Consider the following 22,633-nt stretch of genomic DNA (forward strand, 5'->3'; position numbering starts at 1 on the left):
CCCACCCCCCCCCCCCCCCCCGGGATTAAGTCAATATATAAGGATCACTGAAAAACTTATAAACAAGAGTTAAGAAAAAATTATACCTTCATAATCTTTAGCCCATGTTGAAGATGTTGAAGGCTTGCCTCAGAGTCTCGTTTCCTCTTCCTGCTCAGATCAGCTTCCTTTTGAACATTTGATTTAGATTGATCAAGATTCCTAATTTGATCATCAAATGAACCACAAAGGCGGCCAGCTCTAAGCTTCTTATTTGGGGGAAGAACTGTCTGGACTGACCCGCGTGAAAACCTACGAAGGAACAGGTAATAAACATTTCTGCAGCAGAGGACACCATTGCAAAATAGAATGTAAGAGGAGCCCAATTATGCAAGCAAGCTTGAATAGGTACCATTCACATTTCCAAATCATTTTCTGCATATTGCAATTTGAAGTTCCTAATGATCTCCCTGTGCTTTCTGTGTAATAAAAGTGCCCAGTAGTATGGAGTGAAGCAGTGTTTCATCCAAAAAGAGTACTCCATTCCACAAAAAACACTTTGGTTTTCTCTTATCATTTTGTTTTCTTAAAATATGAAGTTTTGCAAGATAAATACTAGAGTTCTGGAACATATCCTATCACTTCCCGTGTACAAATAATTAAAGGACACTTGCATTTGTTTTGTACAAATAATTCCTAGTTCAAATTGAGACACGTACAATGAGTTGATAGACAAGATTTTCCTTTTCTTTTATTGAAAAAACAAAATACATCTCTTTTTGTCTGGGCATTCATGAAATTTACTGCGGGTTTCCTTTTTTTTTTTTCTTATGTATATAAGTATTTTATTGTAAGTTATATGCTATGAGACCAAAAGAAAAGGAAATGGCAAGATAAGTTATGTATCTCGATGTCAGAATTACCAACAGTTTCCAAAATCAAAATGGATTCATTGCTTATGAGGTCAGCTACTTAACAGAGATCTGAATTCAGGTCATGTGAGTCCAAGTATACAATCCAACAATGCTCATGCATTTCATATGGATCACCAAGTGTCATCTGAGACTGGATCTGACACCAGTTAAAATGGACAATTCCAACTTACATTTTATAACCATCTATTGTATAAACCTCTTTTAGATTTGAGATCTGTTTTTCAAAAGCAACAGCTTTTCCTGCATCATAATCTTCTACAAGCACTTGCCTCTCAGCACTTCCCTGGAAGAGTAAGAAAAACAATTATAAAGTGTCCATGCACATTAACAGCTTTGGGAGAAAACAAATACAGCATAAAGGGAAGTAGAAAAAACTAAATTAAATAAGGAAGAAACTATGAAGAGACCTATGAATTTTACCAAGTCCACTAAAACATTTAGAATAGTATCATTGTCAGAACGGATAACAGAAAATGTAGTTGGATGGTTAGTTTGCGGAAGCATGTGAGATGGTATGGTCAGCCTGCAGACGAAAACAATAACAAAATATGAAGTATCCACCATAGAGACCCATAAGAACATAATAAAAGCAGCCATCCATCTACCTTGGTCTTGAGAAATCATATATAATAATCTGCAGGTTGTTATAGTTTGCTTCTCTTGCACATCCTCTCAGAAGAAGAGAGTCCCTATGGTCTGTCACAATGAAAGCATTGAGCAGCTTCCCGACAGCATTCTCAACAGCAGGAGCCCACCTATCACCATTTGCTAAAGTCTGCAGGGTTTACCATTAACCAAGATGCATTAACTAGTGACTGGAGGAATGCTCCAGTGGTTGAGCATGCCCAGAAAAATAACAGACTCAGATACTGAAACCCCATATAGGAATTATCTCGAGCTATAAACTACAGTTGTCACAAGAGCCCAATAAAAACTAAGTTACCTACGGGCACAAAAAGCATAGTAATTAAAAGAAAACAACTAAACTTAGGTCGAGTAAGGCTATTCCAAACTAATTGCAGAAAATAACATAAAAGTCCTCTATTTCACCAACAACCATTTTATGTAAAAGAAATACTCCAAAAAGAAAGAGAAGCTGTCTGACTGTTCAGTCAGATGACACTGACTATCCAGAAATATTCAAAAAGATATCTTAAATATCCAGCGTTCAGGATTTAAGCATTCGAGTTTTGACAAAAAAACAAGACCTAAAACATTTCAGATGAGATATTATTGTCAATAAAAAGGCTGAAGTCAAGCATTCAGCATCAAAAATATGGAGTACATTATGAGGAGACTTTTGCTCCCATAACCAAAATGGGTACTATTCGAACAATTCTGGCCATCGCAGCATCTAAATATTTGGTGTTTACACCAATTGGACGTGAAGAATGCCTTTCTTCATGGTGATCTCACTGAAGATATATATATGCGACCACCAGCAGGCTTATTTTCCACTCCTACCTCTGCTGTGTGTAAGTTACGCCGCTCCTTGTATGGTCTCAAACAAGCTCCTCGTGCTTGGTATGAGAGATTTACTTCTATCCTTCTTCAATTTGATTTCCTCAAAAGTAAATATGATGCATCTTTGTTTCTACGTAAGACTGCACATGGAGTTGTGTTTCTATTGGTGTATGTTGATAATATAGTTATCACCGGTACTGATTTAGCTCTGATTGATCAACTAAAGCAACATTTGCAGAAATCCTTCCACATGAAGGATCTAGGTCCTCTAACATATTTTCTTGGTCTAGAGATTCATGCTGGTTCACATGGCATATTTTTATCCCAACACAAGTATGCCATGGACTTGGTGACAGCTGCTGGTCTCCAGAATTCGCCACCCCTTGATACTCCAATGGAAATTAATCTCAAGCTATGCAAAGATGAGGGTGATTTATTATCAGACCCGGCAGCATATCGTACACTCGTGGGCAGCTTGATCTATCTTACAAACACTAGACCTGATATTTCTTATGCAGTACAATAGGTTAGTCAGTTCATGGCTGCTGTTAAAAGAATAATTCGTTATGTTCATGGCACAATTCAAAGAGGACTTTGCTATCCTGCTGGTACTTCTCTTAATCTTATTGCTTATAGTGATGCTGATTATGCCGGGTGTTCTGACACTCGGCGTTCAACTACTGGTTGGTGTATGTTCCTTGGCCCTGCACTTATTTCCTGGAAGAGCAAGAAACAAGACCGTGTTTCCAAGTCTTCTACTGAGTCTGAATACAGGGCTATGTCCCAAGCTTGTTCCGAAATCATCTGGCTCCACGGGCTCCTTGCTGAGCTTGGTTTTCAGCAGTGCGCTCCTACTCCTCTTTTTGCCGATAATACAAGTGCTATACACATTACCGCCAATCCTATCTTCCATGAGCGCACGAAGCATATTGAGGTGGATTGCCACTTCATTCGTGATGCCTTTGCAGCTCAAACTATATCACTTCCACATGTGTCCAGCAACCTTCAGGTGGCTGATGTTTTTACCAAGACTCTCACACGACAACGTCATCATTTTCTTACGACCAAATTGATGCTTATGGATAAGCCCGCATCAATTTGAGGGGGGATGTCAATAAAAGGCTGAAATCAAGCATACAGCTGTAAATGCTTAAATAGGAAATTTACCTTACTATATTTAGCTTCCTAGATTTCCTCTTTGTAATTACTATGTACAGCACAACAGCACTACTTTTCCTATATATAATGAAAGCCTAGTCGAAAGGTAGGGGCAATTCAAACAAATCTGATAATTATTACCAAGGGAAAAAGGGTAGCTGCTCAAATGTCCTAAGTGTATATAGGTAACCATAAATCTTAAAGACATACAAATAGCTCTCAAGTAATATCAAGACATAGAAACATCAAAGAGATGTCATACTGCAAATAAGGTATTATAACACTCAAATATTCTTCTTTGCTTGATTTCTTCAAACTCGGGACATAATTAAACAAAACCAAAATTTGCACCATTCTGCCACGTATTGTGCCAAAAATATCAAATCAGCTTTTAATATTCTGAGAAGCTCTTTAAGAGGAAAGGTGCATTCATGTGTTTAGGAGCAAATTTTTCCGCACAATAAGACAACAGAAATGCCTGGCCAATCTCAACTTGAAACAGAGAAGTAAAAAGATTAAGTCCCAAACATCAACAGAAACAAAAGTTTGTCTCCAATGCAACATAGCATTGATGTGTGACACTGCAAATAGACTCAACTGAAAGCAAAACCATATAACAAATCATTTTGAATAATTAGTTCTATATTGTTCCCAAAATAAACAAAATGACTGACAGCAAAAACATTTCTGTGGATGGCACTTCGAAACAATGATGGAAAAAAGAGGTCACTTAATGACTTTGTTCCTAGTTCACCATACATAGCAAAACGAAGGCGATCTCTCCAAGAACTTTCAATCATCATGGACTACATTAGGCCAGTGCATTAACTCACCTCTACAAGAGAGATTTGAAGTTGCAGGAGCTCAATTCACCAAAATCACAGGTTAGGTAATCATGCATAATGATGAGCTCAGAACCACTACAAGCTAGCCAAATTAATCCAGAACAGGTCAAATTACCTTAAACACGTAGGTCAAGCAGGCTTCAAAGAAAAAAATTGAAAGAATGACCATTGAGAACCAAAAATGATATGAACAAACAACTAAAAAGAAGGCATTAAGACAAAGTGGCACTGCAACCTTGTTAAGTTATTTCTTTGTTCAGATAAGAGAAGATTTTATCAAGAGTGGAATAGTAGAAATCAAAGTAAAGTCAAAGACTTCCACTGTTACAGAGGAATCAAAACATCCGTGCTATTCATCCTACTGCAAATCAGCTCACGCAACTCTTTCAAAGCTTGACACCATAAAGATGCTGAAGAAACTACTCTGCCCTGATTGATTCTTGAAATTTCAGAATATCACTAAACCTCATAAAACCTAAATATCACTTGTAGCCCATTTAGATGCATCTCGAGAGATTAAAAACACACAGCAAAATAGCAACTAAGCAACAAGTTTAACAAGAGAAGGGGGAATAGAACCAGGATAAAATCACATAATAACAATGAAAAGTTTGCAAGGAGTAAAGCAACTAGTCAAAGACGGTGGAGCATGTGACAGTGTATCATTATGGTCGTTTTAAATGCTTCCCCAGAGACAAACACACAGCAACAATCAGGGTTCCAAAGCCCCATAGAAGTAAAACTAGCCATTTTATTTGCAAGACCTGCTTGGTGCATTGTCTGATTTTTAAGGTGATTTCTTCACTTTAGAAATCACTAGTCGTATTTTAAATTTACTGACTCAGTATAAAATTATCAGCAGGCATACATAATGTTTTTTACTCACCACATGAGCACCAATTGGACCAATCGGCGGGCTTCTGAATCTTTGGTGATGTCTCTCAATTGTACGTAAAAGTTGAATCACTCGATCTCCTCCAAACGCTGTAACCTGTTATAGAATTGTAAGTAAGAAATCAAGGCATGCATGTTGAAAATATATCATATGCACCTAGTTTCCAAAGTTGAAAAAAGCATGGAAAACACTTTGGCCTACTTTTTGCAGATGATTACACACAAGAAATATCAATTGTTGTGTGCAGTTATGACACTAAATGGAATAGCACAAACCTTGTTGGTTTTGTTTAGCTGGAGTTCACGTATGTATGCACGGATTTCCTGTTCCTTCTTTCCATACTCTTCAATCTGAAAACCAAAATTTTAAAATTTCCCATACTTTGCCCAAGAAAGACAACATTGGACTAGCATAAACAAATATTTAAAAGTTTTAAAGAACAAATATAATGTGTACAAACTATTCCTGCTAAAGCTTCCTGTGAAAAAATATATTTTTCAACAGCTATTGGCCTCACATTAAACCATCACAGATGAGCTTCACATTGCCTGCTAAATCGAACTCAAAATGAACTATTACCTTGCACAGGTCATGGGATATTTGATATAGGCATCTTATCCAAGTAAAGCAAGGCACCTTTAATGATAAAAATGACAATTTACACCCAGTAACACCATCCTTCTTTGGTCAAATCCTTCCCTGTTTCTATTGCTATTAAGCCATGTTTCAATACATAATGGTAGTGTTTATCTTGAGCCTTTTCATTATATTAAGCCTCAAAGATATTTGCAAACCCTCGAATTCATGTAATAGAAATAGCTTTAGATATGGATACAAAAGCAAATGCAAGAGAAACAAGTAACACTTCAGCCAGTCACCCCAGAAATGGGGCCAATCACCAGCATCTTGTGAAAAGAAAGGGGCCATGGTCGTGGCCAAGTGGAGCCATCTACCTAAACCTACACTAAGTACCAAGAATACACCTTCCCTTACCCATGGGCCCAGGCAAGCTCACAAGCACTTTTTTATGACACTATACAACAATTCGATTGGTACAATCACTTTAAATATCAAGGTCAAAAGACATGATAGGAGAAAACTAATGATAAATTAAACAAAATAGTTTCTTCATGATTCAATATTTGTACTATGCTAAGCATCTTTATACCTCTTCAGTAATCTTTCTAATTTCATCCATTCCCTTGGACACGCTTTCTAATAAGGTACTCTCTTCTTCCTTCAACCTGAGTTATATTATAGATTAACTGGGCAAGTCAAATCCACATTCAGACAGGTAAAGTGTAAGCACACAAAATGTGGGACCAAATAAATGAAAGACCTTGAAAGTGTGAAATCAGCAACATCAACCATGTCCTGAAGTTCCTTAAGCTTTTCCTCTATTTCACATTCTTCAGCCTGTTTCAATGAAAGTCAGAGGTATAAACATGTGAATACTCTTGGCAACAGCAGACAACCCCTTTGCACCTTTTCATCATATATAAGTACCAATAGGAAAACACAAGTGGTAAAAGTACTAGGAGGGGGGGGCAACCAACAGAAAATATAGTTAATACTCTAATGCAATTAATGCAAAGTGAAGAAGTAATGATCAATAGGCATTTTAGGAATACCAAACACCAACTAAAGGGGGGGAACAACCAACAGAAAATAGTTAATACTCTAATGCAATTGATGCAAAGTGAAGAAGTAATGATCAATAGGCATTTTAGGAATACCAAACACCAAAGCCAGAAGGCAGCATTATTTTGATTCCAATGCCACCTTTCCCCTCAATCTCTTTGATAAACGAGGTTCAAAATTACAGCATAATTATGACCTTTGAAAAGGAAATCTGTTTTGGTCAGATATCGCATTTTTGAAAAGAGGGTTGCCCTATCTTTTGTTGTACCATAACAAGGATTCCTTTAAGGACTGTTTGATATGAAAATATATGTTTGACATGATAGTCTTCAAAAGATCAATGTGCAATGCAAGCAATTTGCATATATTTAAGAGGGAAATAGGGATGATAAGATGTACAATTTTGTTATGCATTACTTGATCACAGAAATTAGCAGGAATGCTCAAATAAAAAAAGGAAGAAAAGACAGAAATGAGCACTAGTAGGGGGAAAGGTTTCCATCTCTATTCAAAGCAAAGGAAGAACCTGTGTATTTTTAACTTGTTGCTCATGAATATCCCGGGCTTGCTGTTCAAGCAACTTGACACGTTTCACCATGCTATGAATTTGATTGGTTCGGCGATTGTGCTCATTTTCTAACTCAAGTTTCTTCTTCCTTGCCTGACAAATGATTATTGCATGAGCAGGTGGAGCAATTTTCAGAATATGTGAACTATTAAGACAGACTGTAAAGAATATGCAGGAAAGGTATAAACTTAAATAAGCATGTCAGGAGCACGCAATGCAGATCATACCATTCAAACAGTTGACTATTCACTATGCCGCCACCACAATCCCTAGTTTCACTAGTGCCGGTTAGATTGTTTCCGGTCCATCTAATATTGTTTCTGTTGTCATTCTACAGAATGTGAAATTAAGTGCCAACTCAAAATCAAGAAGAATATAACATGTGCCACAAAAGACACCTAAAATGATAACACTCATAAGATGCGCAAGAATCATAGAAACCATCCGACTCTGATTGACATCACTTCTTTTGGTATGGTGTAGATAATTCAGGGCACAAATATCTTCATGTAACCTTTTCAATTGACATATTATGCCAGCATGTTTCAATGTTCCAAGTGATGTTAATAATCCATCCAATCTCAAGGTCCCATAAGACATGTGGACCTAAGTTTTTCTTTTCTTGTTTCCTGACCAAGGAGTGGATGGGAAGGAAACTAGTGTAGGTCCAGGATTGCATTTTGAAATTCAGACTCTTGTGCGATTAACAAAGATTTTGATGTTATACATATGGTTTTGTGGTAGGTTATTTAGATGTCAAAATACATCAGCCTGTAGTTTTTACAGCATTTACTAATCGTTCTTAATTGCATGATAATGTCAAAAAACAGCAGAGTTTATAATTCTGCAATGAAATAACTCAGCTCTGTTGAAATGCTCAACATAATTGAACTTTTACTGACATGTATTCTTGATCTGCAGGTTCTTTCTCCATCAGAAATCATTCTTTGATTACACCAAAAAAAAAGCAACCAAACAGGATTCAAGTTTTTGTCACAACCAAATAAGCTTTCAGTTGTCAGTTTTGGCATTCACTTCAGATCTTTTGGCAGTGAACTTATTATATTAACACTGTACTAGTCACTTTCCACTGGATAGAAATTTCCAACATACCAAGGAAACAGTATTACGCAATTCATCCTGTTTATTCCTCACTTCCTTCGCTCTTTCCACCATATGTGCAGTTTGGGCTTTCTTCTCTATGAAGGTTTTTCTCAATTCCTCCACCTTCATCTGCAAAGAAATTAAAGAAATGCTTTAATAAGAAGTTACAAAGTAATTTATGATCGGATTTAATGCAACAAAAGGATGCACACCCTAACAATCAACTTTCCACAAAAACCAATGCAACCACCCCACCCCCAAAACCCCCCAAAAGGGGGGAAAGGAAAGGAAATAAAGAGATTGAAACGGCAGATAGGCATCTCACATAAGTAAAAATCAAGTAATCAAGGAAATCATATACGTAGCATGTATATGAGAGACATCTGTAGCAAAATGGACTTGATTATATTTAGAGGAACGCAATCCAGCATCAAATGAATAAAGGTGGCAATAAAATAAAATACATCATTCTCAAAAACAAATTTGGAATATTCTTACCCATGAACAGCAATTCCATGAAAATCAAGGAATTGTGAAGAATTTAATTAGAAGAAAATTAAAAACTTAAAACTTTGGGGTCAAAACAAGACATAAAGACATGTATGACAAAAGAAAAGGAATGGACAGGGTGGGACTAGCCGATGGGAATGGCAGAGTGTGACGTATCAAAAGGAAAAGGATTTTTGGTCACTAGTTTCACCTAATTTTAGGCTTTTCCCAGGGAGTAAATCCACAGGACATTTAATGGGAGCAAATCTTAAGTTATTTAATAAACTGTTATAAGTAACAATGGGGGTTTTCCTCTAACTTGCTATTTTTTAAAATTTTCAGTTAAATATTGAGAGATTTCATATGGGTTTGACATGCATGCCTCCCTGCCACTCAGCCTATATAAAAGTCCTCTTCTTTCCTCCGTTATTCTTATTTGTGCATCTCTATTTCTTTTCTCCCCGTAGAGAGCTGCATAGGGGGGCAGCCTTCTAGATCCTTTTTCCCATTTTATTCAACTCCAAAATTTACCCTATTGTATCATTGTTAACAATCCCTACGTACCAGCATTTTGTTCCCTAAATTTAAATCCAATCAGATAAACCCGTTCCCTTCTGAAACACACTGTTGCCAGCAGAGTCCTGATAATACAGCTACCAGAATTTATTGTCACAACCACTAAATGCAAGCTTTTACTTGTTAAACCTCAACATTCACAATTCTCATCCAGTACACAGATCTTGAACCTATTTGTCTATAGTGAGCACAGGAAAATAAAAGCAAAGGAAACAACGGAAATAAAGATGTACCTAAGGGAAAATATACAACTAGATAAAACAAACAAAAAAAGATCAAAAATCAAACTCATATTGAAGGGAAATTCTGTAGCTATAAATTTGACTGAAGTCTCCAGAGAAGGGATGAAAAAGGATGAAAAAAAATACAAATCTATATTGCAGTTCACAGAATCTATATAGCATTTTTAGTCCTTCCAGGTTCTAGAATTTATCACTCACAAGTTCATGATCAATTCTAGCTTGACAAGTGGGTATACGTTCTTTAAGCTTTCCAACCTTCACCATTTGTTCCTGGATTTCCTTGTCTACACTGTACACCCAAGACCATGCAAGCTTCTTCTTTAACTGTTGTACCTGCTGAGACATTTCTTCTAGATGCTCCATATTTTTTATCTTTCCTTGCAACTCAGTAAGTTCCTTCTCTATGGGTTTTATCGAAGCCTCCAGTTCATCAACAAGTGCATTTGCAGACTTCAGTTGTTCATTAATACTTAGTAAAAGATCATTAACTTGTTGAAGAAGAGTAGCCTTGAAAAAGAACTGCACAATGGAATGTCAGTACTGCATCCATATGATTTGTCCTAGCACTAAATATGCACACAATAAGATTAGAAGTTACCTTAAATTTGTCTTTTTCATTCCCAGAATGCAGAAATTCTCTGCTTTTGTCTTGAGTCATTATTACACAAGGATTCTCAACATCAATCTGCACAATGTAGAGCATAATATCTTGAACATTACCACTAGAATTTATGAGGAGTTGATTAAATTTTAATTTTTGAAAAGTACACAATATCTCATCATTCATTGAACAGTTCCTGCCTTTATCATCCATGCCCATCAAATAACGTGCATGCTATGTGACAAGTGACAAAACAAGTGAATAAACGTGCTTCCTAGAATATGAAAAAAAAAAAACTGATTAAACAACCAAATGCCTGAAGTTCAAGCAATTATAAATATCACCAACACTAAAAACAATTAGTTTGAAACAGATTTTCAGAACAGAGAAACAGAGTTAAAGATCTGGATCACATCAAATATCAATGATCAATAACATTATTCATGTCAAATGTACAATGCCAAATGTGCCATTTATGAGAAATACATTATTGCACATAAAAAGGCACACATGGCATCCAACTCAACCTGCTCCGTATCATTGAGCATCAATGATTCAACTAATGAAACTCAATATTTTTACATAGGTATGATCCATTGGGGAAATAAAATGGATGGCAGAAAATCCTATGAAAAATGCCATTACCTGATTATATGCAGAAAACATTGCATGCATAAGTAAAAGAGATAATCACTATTTTCGTGGAAAATGATAGTATTTTGAGTAAAAAACTCACATTAAAATGTTCTATGAGCTCCCGAAGATCCTCTCTTCGACTAGCCACTTTTCTTCCTGTCAAATATCTCATGGTGAAAACAACAATAAGTACGAAAACCTAAATCAACAATAATAGAGCACTCCACAACAAGAATGTAAAAGAAAAGGAAAAAAGAAGAGATTTGATGTGAATAGTCATTTTTGTTTCCATTAGTTGCATCCATCAAATCAAATTGGAGATACTTCATAAATGCAGAATCTTGGACTCTGTAAATTTTCAAAACTCTGACAGTGTTTTCCTAGGAAAAAACAGAATCTAACAGGATGCAGTTATGTGGTAAAAGGTCTTCAAAATCCTTGCAAGAAACTACCAAATGATGTTTTCCTCGGAAATAAGTCAGGAAAAAAACAAAGAAATTTTCTTCCAAGGGTAATATATCTGTGTAAATGTGACTCCATGATGTTCAGTCCTCAGTACTTGCAAAATTTATTGAATAATTTCTCCACGACCGGTAACAAACAAGCATTAGTACAAGAAGGGAGCACTTTAGTTTCCTCATTTGCTTTCTCCCTCAACATGTTTCTCTACATTTATAACAGCAACAAGCATGATTCAGTTCAAACCTACATCAGCCCAAAGTGGAAAGGAATAGAAACAAACAAAAACAGTTCTCTCTTATAACACAACGTTGCCATGTCTAGAGAGATACCATGCTATTCCAAATGCCATATATATATAAGAACAGTAATCTACGGAAAACAGGCAGAGGATATGTGGCATGGCTGAAAAAAGTAAAACAATAGAGAACAAAAATACAGCAGAATAATGGCTAAAACTAGAAGAGAATTGAACTTGGAATAATGTAATAGAGTTTAGGGTTCAGAAACTTAAACTCCAGGGAAAAAAAACTAAGAGGCCACATGCTTATAGCCTTAATTTCAGAAATAAAATAAAACATAATGCAAGGAAGGCTCCAGCATCAACAAGTAACAAACACCTGCATCTAGACTCAATTAAATTGATGAAAATGTTCAAAAATACATCAATTACTACAATGTATGGTCCCAGTTTACCACATCATATACTTCTATGAGAAATTAAAATATAATGAAAAACAAAATATCTATAAAGAGCACACGCATCTCTGGTCAGAGAAAATTCCAATTGTTTGGAAGTGGCATTTCATGGATTCAAGTACAAATACATTCAACAGTGATTCGTTCAAACACAGCCCAATTGTCCAAGGGGACTTAATACCTTTTTCATCAGAATCACAAGGAACTCAAGGCTTTTTAAATGAATTAAAGATATCTTTATCAGAAAACCAAATAGACCTTGGTGATCCTTTAGAACTGTGGTACTGGAAGATTGGTTGATTCTCCGTTCTATTATTATGGAATCACCATAGATATCTGGCTTAAAAGACTCCTCTCCTCTGTTTCTTACTTCCACTTCAACAACAGCATAACTGCAAAGAAGCAACATCAGATAAACATAAGCTGGCATAAACACACTGTTTCGTTAAAGAGATATTTGAGCTAAAACTACCAGTAACTCTAGTTCTAATAACAAGAACAACTATTAATGCCTGCAATGCATAACATTGCACACAGTAACCAAGTATACAATTCTGAAGTTCGAGGGTTTTTCTTTAGCATTCCAAAGTGTAGTTTCAGCTCTCCAGCCTCTTTTGCAACTCTCCAGCAATACATTACGCAGTCAAAGAGAGGAGTAGAATTTCACACATTCTATACAAACAACTTATAAAACCAGTAACACTTGATTTCTTAAGAAGAAAATGAGCAAATAAACAAACGGGCAAGACAACGCAAACCTGCAACCAGTTTTGATAAAATCCTTCAAAGTGGCGGCCCTTTGAGTTCCTTTAGCCCGGCATCCAAATGCAATACATAAAGCGGTCAATATTGCACTTTTGCCACCTATATAACCACCAATTCCCCATTAAAAAAAAAAAAGATTAATTCAATAATGCGACCATTAGCCTCATAATCCCCCTATCAAATTACACACATGCCATCACCAGAATCAAACAAGACAACTAATAATCTCAACTAATGAACAAAAAAAAAATCAAACACAAACTTGAAAACCCTAAAGTAGGGTTTTGATGTCCCTACTTCCGTTTCGACCGGTGACAAAATTGACCCACTGGTCAAGCTCAATTTGGAGGTTATCATGGCACATGAAGTTCTCTAACCGGATCCTGGAGATGGTACCCACACCGGACCGAAAAGTGGTAGGGATGTTACTATCCCCGAAAACCCTAGAATCATCCATGGCCTGGTTTGATGATCCAGGGTTTTTGCAAATCTCTTCAATAGAGAGCGACCGAGCCAGCCAGCCTAAAAATTTAAAAGTGAAGGACACAGTTAATTTTTATTTTTTTTAGGGAGAGAGTAATAATAGAGTAGTGGGAGGAGAGTGTGCGGGGAGGAGAGGAGGTGAGGGCTTTATGGCGGGAAGAAGGATTTGCACTGTGCGACGCGGGTGTATATGGATAGGTGTTTGCCATTTAAGCTTTGCGATTTTTCTGTCCAGAGATCATCATAGTCTCTACCATATTTTTACAATTGAATGATAACTTTAATTTATTATATTGATTAAGTTATTCATAATTTCATATGGCATCCTCCATATATGTTAGAGATCTGGTGTATGTGTTAAGTAATGGCATTCACAGCAAAACCTTTCAAGAAAATAATTACCAATCTCCAGTGTCTGATTTAATAAAGCGGCTTTTATTTTTATTTTTTAAATAATGGGACAGACAATTATTTCAGAAAAAATAATATGTTGCCCGCATTAGCGAATAATGCATCGTCTTCTCAACTTATAATCTGATTAATGTGACAGTTAGAAAATAACCTCCTTTACTTTTCATCAATAATCTTATTTATAATCTATTTTTTATTTACAATACTTTGAAAATATCCTAAAAACTCTGCTAAACTAATTTATAATCATCAAAAAACCAATAAATCATTATAAAATTGAAATAAAAATTCTTTTTAAACTTGGACCCATTATAAAATCTAGTTGAAATAAAAATTCTTTTTAAACTTGGACATGTTATTTTAAGTGTTTTAAAAAAAAAACACTCAAGTATAACCTCATTCATTATATAAAACTTTTTAACATAAAAATCAATTATTTTAATAATTAAAATTTTTTTTAATAATTATTTTTTCTCTCAAAGCCAAATCCAATGATTTTTTCTCTCTATCCTCTCAACATAATAAAATTTTCTTTAATAATTATTTTTTCCCTCAAAGCCAAAATCCAGTGATTTTTTCTCTCTATCCTCTCAACATAACACTCGTATGTTTTGGTGAAAAAACTATTTAAAAAAACTATTAAACCCATTTTAGTTAATGATCCCAAAACTTTTTAACCTGAATGTATTGCTAAATTTGGATTTAAAATTAAATTATATAGGGATTAATTTTATGTGTTTTAATTGGATTAAAACATATAAATACAACTTAAAAGAATGTTAAAAACATGTACTTGCTTTAAAACATTATAAGATTCTATTTTTATTATTTTCAAGTAAGGAGTTAATTTATTAGATTGATATGAATCAATTTATTAAATTCATAATTTAAGTTGCAAACCCGAATAAATTTAATGAGTTTATTTTTATTTAAATGTACGACAATAACAATCAATAATTTTAGTAAAATAACCAACCAAAATAAAAATAACATCCATGATGGGTTCTACAAGAATAACAATTGCTTGTGAATCAAGTAAAAATTTAATGAAATTTAATAAAAGAACATCTAAAAATATTTTTAGTTATTATAGTAATATTAAATAAATTATATATGTTTAATTTTTTATTTTTTTTAAAGCAAACACTAATTGTTGAAAGAAAAAAAATGCAAGGAGCGTGGCCTTGTGGCCAAGCATCCCAGGGCCTTTAAAAACAGAGCCTAATTGCATGACCGGACCTTGATATACATACATATACATACACATATATATACATACATATACATACACATATATATACATACATACATATACATATATGTATATATACATATATATATATATATATATGTATACCTCAATCTAATTAGAAAGACCAGATCAAACCGGAAGAAACCTCTCTCAATACCGATTTACCTTTTACAGTGACATGAAAACCTTAAAACACCACAACGACATTCCTTTTACCCGGTTGAACATTTTGACATCACTTTTGGTTATCTTCATGAACAAAATCAAAGTAGCCGACTTTTTTTATCCTCCATCTGTCATTTTCCATGAATCATTCTCCCCTCTCAAGCCCAATGACCAAAACGTGAGCAAGATGAAGTTTTGCGCTAAATTGTGTAATTTTCAAATTAGGGAGATCAAAATAGATATTGAGCATAATCTGAAGGCTGAAAAGCCCGACACCATTTTTTTTATATAAAAAAGCTACTATTTTACCAGTCTTTTAATTTAGTCCCCTCAATTTTATTTTATTTTGCAAACAATAGACTAAATTATTATTTTTTAAATCAAGAATTAACCTAACATTGAGATGTTTTTCCATATTGCGATAATATGACAAAAAGAAGTACAAAACACATTATTAAGCTAAATTATCAATCAATAAGTATAAATTTTTTTAAAAAAATTGATAGTTAAAGAAAAAAACAAAGGAACAAAATTTTTTAAAACAAAAGGCTACCATTTTACTTCACTTTCAACCTTAGTCCTCTCATTTTTTTATTTTCCACGAATAATTAAACTATTTTTTCTTTTTTCTTTTTTTGTGAAATCAAGAAGCAACGTGATGCTAGGACATTTTTGAGACTGAGAGAGTATGAAAGAAAACAACACAAAACAAATTATTAAGGCTAATCACCAATTAAGACAAAGCACAAGGATTAAATTGAAAAAAAAAGGCTTGATAACCAAAGAAAAACCAAAATTGAAGAACTAAAAGAATAAAAACACTGCTTATGCACAATGTTTTCACTCAAAGGCCAGTAGTGAAGCATTGAGACTTTCTTTTTTTAATTTTAATGTCTATGTGCTGTGTGCAGATGACAAAATCGTCAGCCTAACCTTGCAAATGCCAGGGGCTGCTAAAACGGGCATGTTCTTGAAATATTTAGCGGCTGCGTCACCCAATTGCTGGTGCAGTGCAGGCCGTTTGGATTATCCACATTCCAGTTCAGTAGCGGACCCATGCAAAGTTAAACCACTTTGGCGGGAAGATTTTGCAAAGTTTTCCTTCTCGGTGTTGCTCGAGAATCCATGAATATGACAAGAACTAGAAAGAAAAAAAATACTGGGTTGGTTTCCTGCTTGTTACGGTGCTTTTTTTCTAATTTCGTTCGAGAATTGTTCTTTTTCCAGCTATGGAGGTGTTGCAGAAAGCAAGAAGTACTCTCGGCATTTACATGAAAAAACTGATGGATTTTACAATGCCGCCTTCCCCTTCTTAAGGGATTCAATTTCGAATGTTCAAATTCAAAGAAATTCGCCTGCAGGCATTATTTGGATAGTACTTGGTAGGCTGGAAAATGATGGATTGAACAGAATATATTTTTGTTTTTTTATTTTTGAAGTTGCTTATTGTATTTTTAGAAAATATAAAAATTATTTTTTATCCTATTTAATTGAGAAGTTTTTACTATATTAAGCAGGGTAAGATTGTGGAATAAATTATATATGAAAGGGTTAATTTAGTTAATTCAAGTTAGTGTAAAAATATAAATAATTATTATTATAATTTTTAAATTTAATTAAAATCCTAATATGTGCAAAACTCAAGTTATGAGTTGAATTGACTATTAATCCGGGTAAAAAAAATAAAAGATATTATTATTATAATTTTAAAATTTATCATATGGATTGAATCAGGACAAGACTTGGATTATTGATCAAGTTAATCATTGATCAAAGTCAACACAAGGCTAAAAATAATAATTATTATAATTTTAAAATCTAATCAATGCTCAATATTGAGTTAAGTCAAATTAATTATTAACTCGGGTCATCATAAAAATAAAAATAATTGATACTATAATTTTAAAATCTGACTCAATAGTCAATGCATGCTAAGTTTAAGTTACAAATTTAGTTAACTATTCATCTAGATCAACATAAAAATAAAAATAATAATTATTATAATTTTAAAATTTTATATACATGATCTCTAGTCAGATTTAAGTCATCGGGTTGACTAATAATCTAAAATAATATAAAAATAAAAATTATTATAATTTTAAAATTTTACAATATTTTAAATAAAACTTGAATCATTTCATGGAAACGTCAACTTGAAATAAATTAATTAAAAAATATATATATAAAAAAACTAACTAATTTTTTATAATAATAGGGTAATAAATTAACCTGATATCTTGATTGGACAGATAAAATTAATCTTACTTTTATTTTCTTAAACTCAAGACAGTTTATAGCTCAGTTCGATGAAGTCTTTCCTAGTCTAGAATAAACATAAAATAAAATAAATTATCATAATTGATTGCACCATCAAGTCCTGTCTAATCAATACTGTTCATCGAAGACACACTAGCCGAGAGCTCTATAATATCGCAGGTGCCCCTATGAATCTCCACCTGCATTTTCTTCCTCTTTACTTCTTCCCCTTTCAGGTAAATTGGATATAGTAAATTTGAGCTGGTAAGAGTAATTGGTGGTCAAGAAGATAAATACACATTTGGTCGGGAGCCTTGAAACTTGTTTTTGCTAGCTTCCATGGCATCATGGGTCCGAGCGTTTTCATGCTATAAACCTTTGTCTTAGCTACTTTTGATCCCACTCTTCATATATTTCCATACGAACAACCATTAACACTCCAACTTAATTATAAGTATCAAACAACAAAAAGTCATAACCCAACATTAAAGAGATTATAACAAGAACACTCCATTGAAAATAAATAAAGAAAAATCACTTCTCCTATACCAATCCCCACCATTTGAAAAATAACATTAGGAAAAAAAAAGAAAAAGAAAAAACCAGTAAAATTAATTTATATCAACATTCAACTGCAGGCTTTTGTGCAGTAGCCCCATCAACAGTAACAATGTGGTCACCACTACCAACACTAACTATACTTCCAGGCAGTTTCCTCTTGGGCTTTGCTTCTTGCAGCATCAACACGACATCCCTCATTGACGGTCGGTCCGCAGGATTCCGGCTGGTGCACAACAAAGCAATTCTAAGCATTTGCATCATTTCTTCCCTCACAGATGCAATTGATGCCCCAGCATCCTTGTCTAAAATGTCATTTACCCCGTCCTTAGCCTTTATCTTCGACTTTACCCAATCAACAATGCTATTACCATCCCCAAACTCAGCATCGACCGACCTCTTGCCGCTTATAATCTCCATTAACACCACCCCATAACTATAAATATCACTCTTCTCATCAACTTGCAGTGTGTAAGCATACTCTGCACGGTAAAAGCAAGATTTCAGTGACCCAACTCAATCCAACAAAGAAAGAAATCATGCCAAATGCATCGAGAAGTCAAAAACTGCAATGAATGAGAGGATCTAAAGAAATTATTCGTGGGGTCCAACTGTACATGGTAAATCTAACAAACAAAAAAAAAAGGTCGTGAAAGGAAAAGGAGAATTTAAAAGGAAAAAAAATAATGAGAGCGTTCACGCGCAATAGTGATTGCCCCACGCACTCAAAGGTCTCGAACAGTTGCAAACTCGCGGCCCAAAAGAAGAAATGACGCCCACCGCACCCCACCCCACCACTGCACTCTGTACTGTAGTATTTACCACTCCTTTTTTTTGCATTTGGAAAATCAATTATGGATGGATGTCTTTCATGCCATAAGAATCAAGAAAAAAAAAGAAAAGCAAAAAAAATAGAAAGTGTTTTCGGTATGTCACCATCTCTAATTCCCATGTCCTGTTTCAAGATTTGACACTCCAAGTTCTAGATATACCACCAAACGAACTATGCAAAAATAGACAAAAGGTATCCAAGAATTTCAAACGAGACCGGCTTCGATCTAGTCCTGTGTATGCAAATACGGCAGAAAGAAAGAAAAGCAAGCGAAGAAGATACATTGAGGATCTCCAAGCAAGAAAATATAATTTCTGTGCTTTCCGTCCTAAAATCAACCGCCCACTTGTCACACAATTGCCTTTCCTCTTTTGTTTTGTTTTGTTCTATTACACGACCATAACTAATCGATCCAGTTCTTCACTGCAGTACGAGACAGGGACTCTGTATTCTCACAAAAGTCGACTGTTGACGATCAAATTTCAATTCAAAATTACCCACGTTTTCTGTTTACTACTCGTAAGGTGAAATGCAATTGAAGGGCACAAACAAATCTCATAAAAATAAAAATAAAAGAGAAACAGCAATAGGACCAGAACCGTACCTGGCGCAATGTAGCCATAAGACCCAGCAATGACTGACATGGATTCATCACTTTGGATCAGCTTTGCCACCCCAAAATCTGCCACTCTAGCCTCCATCTCACCGTCCAATAATATATTACTAGGCTTAAGATCTCGGTGCACAATCACAGGATCACAATCATGATGCAAATAGCAAATCCCCTGTGCCACTCCCAGTGCAATCTTGTACCTTGTAAGCCAATCACCCACCAAATTGTCTGCCTTATTTTTCCCATGCAGCAAATCATGTAAGTTCCCATTAGGCATGTACTCGTACAGCAACATTGTACACTCCCTATTACTGCAACATCCTAGCAATCTCACTATATTCCTATGCCTCACGTTACCTAAAACATCCACCTCGGCTAGTACCCCTCTCCTCCTCCTGATGTTCTCCTTATGCTTGCCCCACAGTTTCTTCACCGCTATGATCTCGCCACCTGGCATTTCCGCCTTATAGACCGTCCCCGTTGACCCCATCCCTAAGATCTTGTCCGATATTGATAGACACTCGAGCACATCATCAGCCGTGAAATTCAGCCGTTGAAAGGCAGTTAATTTCCACGGTCCGATCTCTCGTTCATCACTAAATCTGCGGCCATAGTTAGCATGGAAACACCTAGTCCCAGCAACAAGCACAAACAATCCAATACCAAAAGCAGCCGCCATAATCCACACTATAGCCCCAGCAGTCCTTTTGGGCTGCTGTCTATGGCGGACCTCCATTTCTCCAGCTCCCAAAGTATCCGCAGCACAAGGCTTTGGCAAAACGCCACCGCATAATCCTTGATTGCCCGAAAAGGAAGACGGATGCAAATTTGGAAATATTGTACCCGATGCAGGAATGGGTCCAGTTAACAAATTATAGGACACATTAAAACTCTCCAACGTAGAACAGTTACCAAAATTTGAAGGAATGGAACCGGTGAGTAAATTATGGGACAAATCGACATCAGCGATAGCAGGAAGTGTAGAAATCTCCCACGGAATAATACCAGTAAGAGAATTGCGGCTTAAATTAAGAGAAATGAGCCTCTCGCAATGGCCAACATCCCATGGAATGCTGCCATTGAACATGTTGTCTTGCAATTCTATCCTATACAGACTGCTGCAACCGATAAAATCTGGTATTTTGCTCACGAGCTTGCATGAACTGGCTGAAAAAATCTGAAGATTTGGCGCGCTCCATATATTGCTTGGTAAAGCAGTGTGGAAGGAGTTATCAGAGATGTTCAAGAAATGAAGTGGTTCTGAATTGCCAAGATCGTCAGGAATTTCACCTGTGAAGTTATTCTTGCTTAAATCCACATAGGAAAGATTAGGCAGGAGCCCTAATCCATAAGGGATTGAGCCGTTGAGCTGGTTGTCTTGAATTCGGAACCTGGACAAAGAGGTGCAGTTTGCTAGAGAATCTGGTAATTTACCGAGAAACTTGTTGGAGAACAGAATCAGCTTGTAAAGCTTGTTTCCTTGACATAGATTTGGAGGAATTGGGCCGGAGAGCGAGTTGTTTGAGACGTCCAGCCATAGTAGATTCCCATTGGATCCAAGCTTTTGCGGAAGAACTCCGCTTAGGTTGTTGTTCCAGAGCTCTAACGTGTCAAGGTATGGTAGCTCGCCAATTCCCGGTGGTATTTCGCCAGTGAGCTGATTTTTCAGCAAGCTCAACCTGTTTAGCTCTTTCAAGGAAGATAACCCATCTGGAATTGCCCCTGAAAGCTGATTAACGGATAAATCAAGTGCTTTTAGAGCTTTCAGATTTGTGTAGCTCACCGGGATTTCACCAGTAAACCGGTTCATGAAAAGGAGCAAATTCTCGAGTTTGGTAAGATTTCCAAGTTGTGGTGGGAGACTGCCTGATAGATTACACTTCGAGATATCTAGGTACTTGAGATTAGTCAACAAAGCAAATTCTTCTGGTACATTGCCTGATAGGAGTGGATGGTAGCCAAGCTCCAGGTGCTCGAGCTGACTCAAGAATCCTAAGTCGGGTGGCAATGGTCCTTCCAATTCATTCCCAGCTAAGTGCAGGTACTTCAATCTGAGGAAACTTCCATAACTCCTTGGAATCTCTCCCGTGAAGTAGCTCCCACCAAGGTTGAGCTCCTCCAGGTAGCGCAGCCAGACGAATTCTTTAGGCAATGGACCAGTGAAGTTGTTGCTGTATGCATTGAAGACTCTCAAGAACTTGAGCTTGGAAATCCCAGGTGGGAATGTTGAATTGAAGTTGTTGTGGCTGATGTCAAGAATCCTAAGGTCACTCAGTTCAAAAATGGCAGGTTGAAGAAGCCCATCAAAAGTATTTCCACTCAAATTCAAGTGAACCAAGCTCGTCAAGTATCTAATCTCAGCAGGGATTGCACCAGAAAGATTCCGGTGAGAGAGATCGAGAGATGTGATTTGAGCAGTGGCTGGGTTGCACTTGATGCCGGACCACGAGCACCAGACTGGTTCTTGGATTAAGCCACTTGTGTTGGGAAAGTTCCAATCATGGAAGGTATTGGAAGGGTCTTTGAGGAAGGTCTTAATGGAGAGAAGAGATTGGAGGGGGGGAGGCAGGGCCGTATCAGAGAAGACTAGAAGAGGAGGTTCGAACAAGTAGAAGAAGAAAGCAAGTAGAAAGAAAAGAAAAGGGAGTTTCATGGTTATGGGGAGGTGAGAAATCTGGTTGAGAGAAATGTGGAGTTAAGAGAGGTAAATTTAAGGGAAGGAAGGTTTTGACTGGGAGAGATGATTATGCTTTTTGATAGTGCTGGGTGCAGAGGGTGTTTCATGATCATAGTTTTTGCTTCAGTGGGTTCTCTTGGTGCCCATGACCGATGGTGGCAGTGGAGGGTAAATCATATATGAAAGAAAGAGAAACCGAGGAACTGCTACTGCTGCTATATACACACAGAGAGACCTCCTCCGCTCTTTATTTCCAGTCTCCAATTCTTGCGTATCTACACTCTCTCGCACACCTCTTCTTTTGCAGTCTTATTCCCTTGTCTGCTCTCT

At 36.0% G+C, this 22,633-nt stretch overlaps 2 protein-coding genes and 1 long non-coding RNA gene across 10 annotated transcripts in view; 1 reads left to right on the top strand and 2 right to left on the bottom strand.

Moving 5' to 3' along the window:
• The window catches only part of LOC105128130 (structural maintenance of chromosomes protein 6B-like), a 21,775-nt gene extending 7,947 nt beyond the window's left edge, over positions 1–13,828 (bottom strand). For 6 of the 8 annotated variants that reach the window (XR_842776.1, XR_842772.1, XR_842774.1 and 3 more), the window contains exons 1-16: positions 13,354–13,828; positions 13,050–13,155; positions 12,550–12,683; positions 11,234–11,289; positions 10,495–10,581; positions 10,095–10,415; positions 8,599–8,718; positions 7,444–7,578; positions 6,616–6,692; positions 6,445–6,520; positions 5,552–5,626; positions 5,268–5,372; positions 1,520–1,689; positions 1,335–1,437; positions 1,085–1,197; positions 87–291 (exon numbers count right to left, since the gene is read on the bottom strand). Coding sequence is in view for 3 of the 8 variants with exons in the window: in XM_011029652.1 (XP_011027954.1) it covers positions 87–291; positions 1,085–1,197; positions 1,335–1,437; positions 1,520–1,689; positions 5,268–5,372; positions 5,552–5,626; positions 6,445–6,520; positions 6,616–6,692; positions 7,444–7,578; positions 8,599–8,718; positions 10,095–10,415; positions 10,495–10,581; positions 11,234–11,289; positions 12,550–12,683; positions 13,050–13,155; positions 13,354–13,513 (2,043 nt within the window). In the remaining 5 variants the exon portion in view is untranslated. Of the gene's footprint in view, positions 1–86; positions 292–1,084; positions 1,198–1,334; positions 1,438–1,519; positions 1,690–5,267; positions 5,373–5,551; positions 5,627–6,444; positions 6,521–6,615; positions 6,693–7,443; positions 7,579–8,598; positions 8,719–10,094; positions 10,416–10,494; positions 10,582–11,233; positions 11,290–12,549; positions 12,684–13,049; positions 13,156–13,349 lie in introns of all 8 variants that reach the window. The other 2 variants (XM_011029651.1, XM_011029654.1) reach the window with 2 other exon arrangements.
• Positions 2,283–22,542, top strand: LOC105128129 (uncharacterized). The gene is made up of 3 exons (XR_842771.1): positions 2,283–2,925; positions 6,147–6,149; positions 22,533–22,542. It is a non-coding gene; the product is annotated as an uncharacterized LOC105128129 (long non-coding RNA).
• On the bottom strand, positions 18,037–22,633 carry LOC105128128 (leucine-rich repeat receptor-like protein kinase TDR). Its single transcript, XM_011029650.1, has 2 exons — positions 19,618–22,633; positions 18,037–18,663 (listed from the first exon to the last, which is right to left on the bottom strand). The coding sequence occupies exons 1-2, from the start codon at positions 22,277–22,279 to the stop codon at positions 18,245–18,247; spliced, it is 3,081 nt and encodes a 1,026-aa protein (XP_011027952.1). The 5' UTR covers positions 22,280–22,633; the 3' UTR covers positions 18,037–18,244.

This window comes from Populus euphratica, unplaced genomic scaffold, assembly GCF_000495115.2.
Source record: "Populus euphratica unplaced genomic scaffold, PopEup_1.0 scaffold49.1, whole genome shotgun sequence".
Classification (NCBI taxonomy): Eukaryota; Viridiplantae; Streptophyta; class Magnoliopsida; order Malpighiales; family Salicaceae; genus Populus; species Populus euphratica.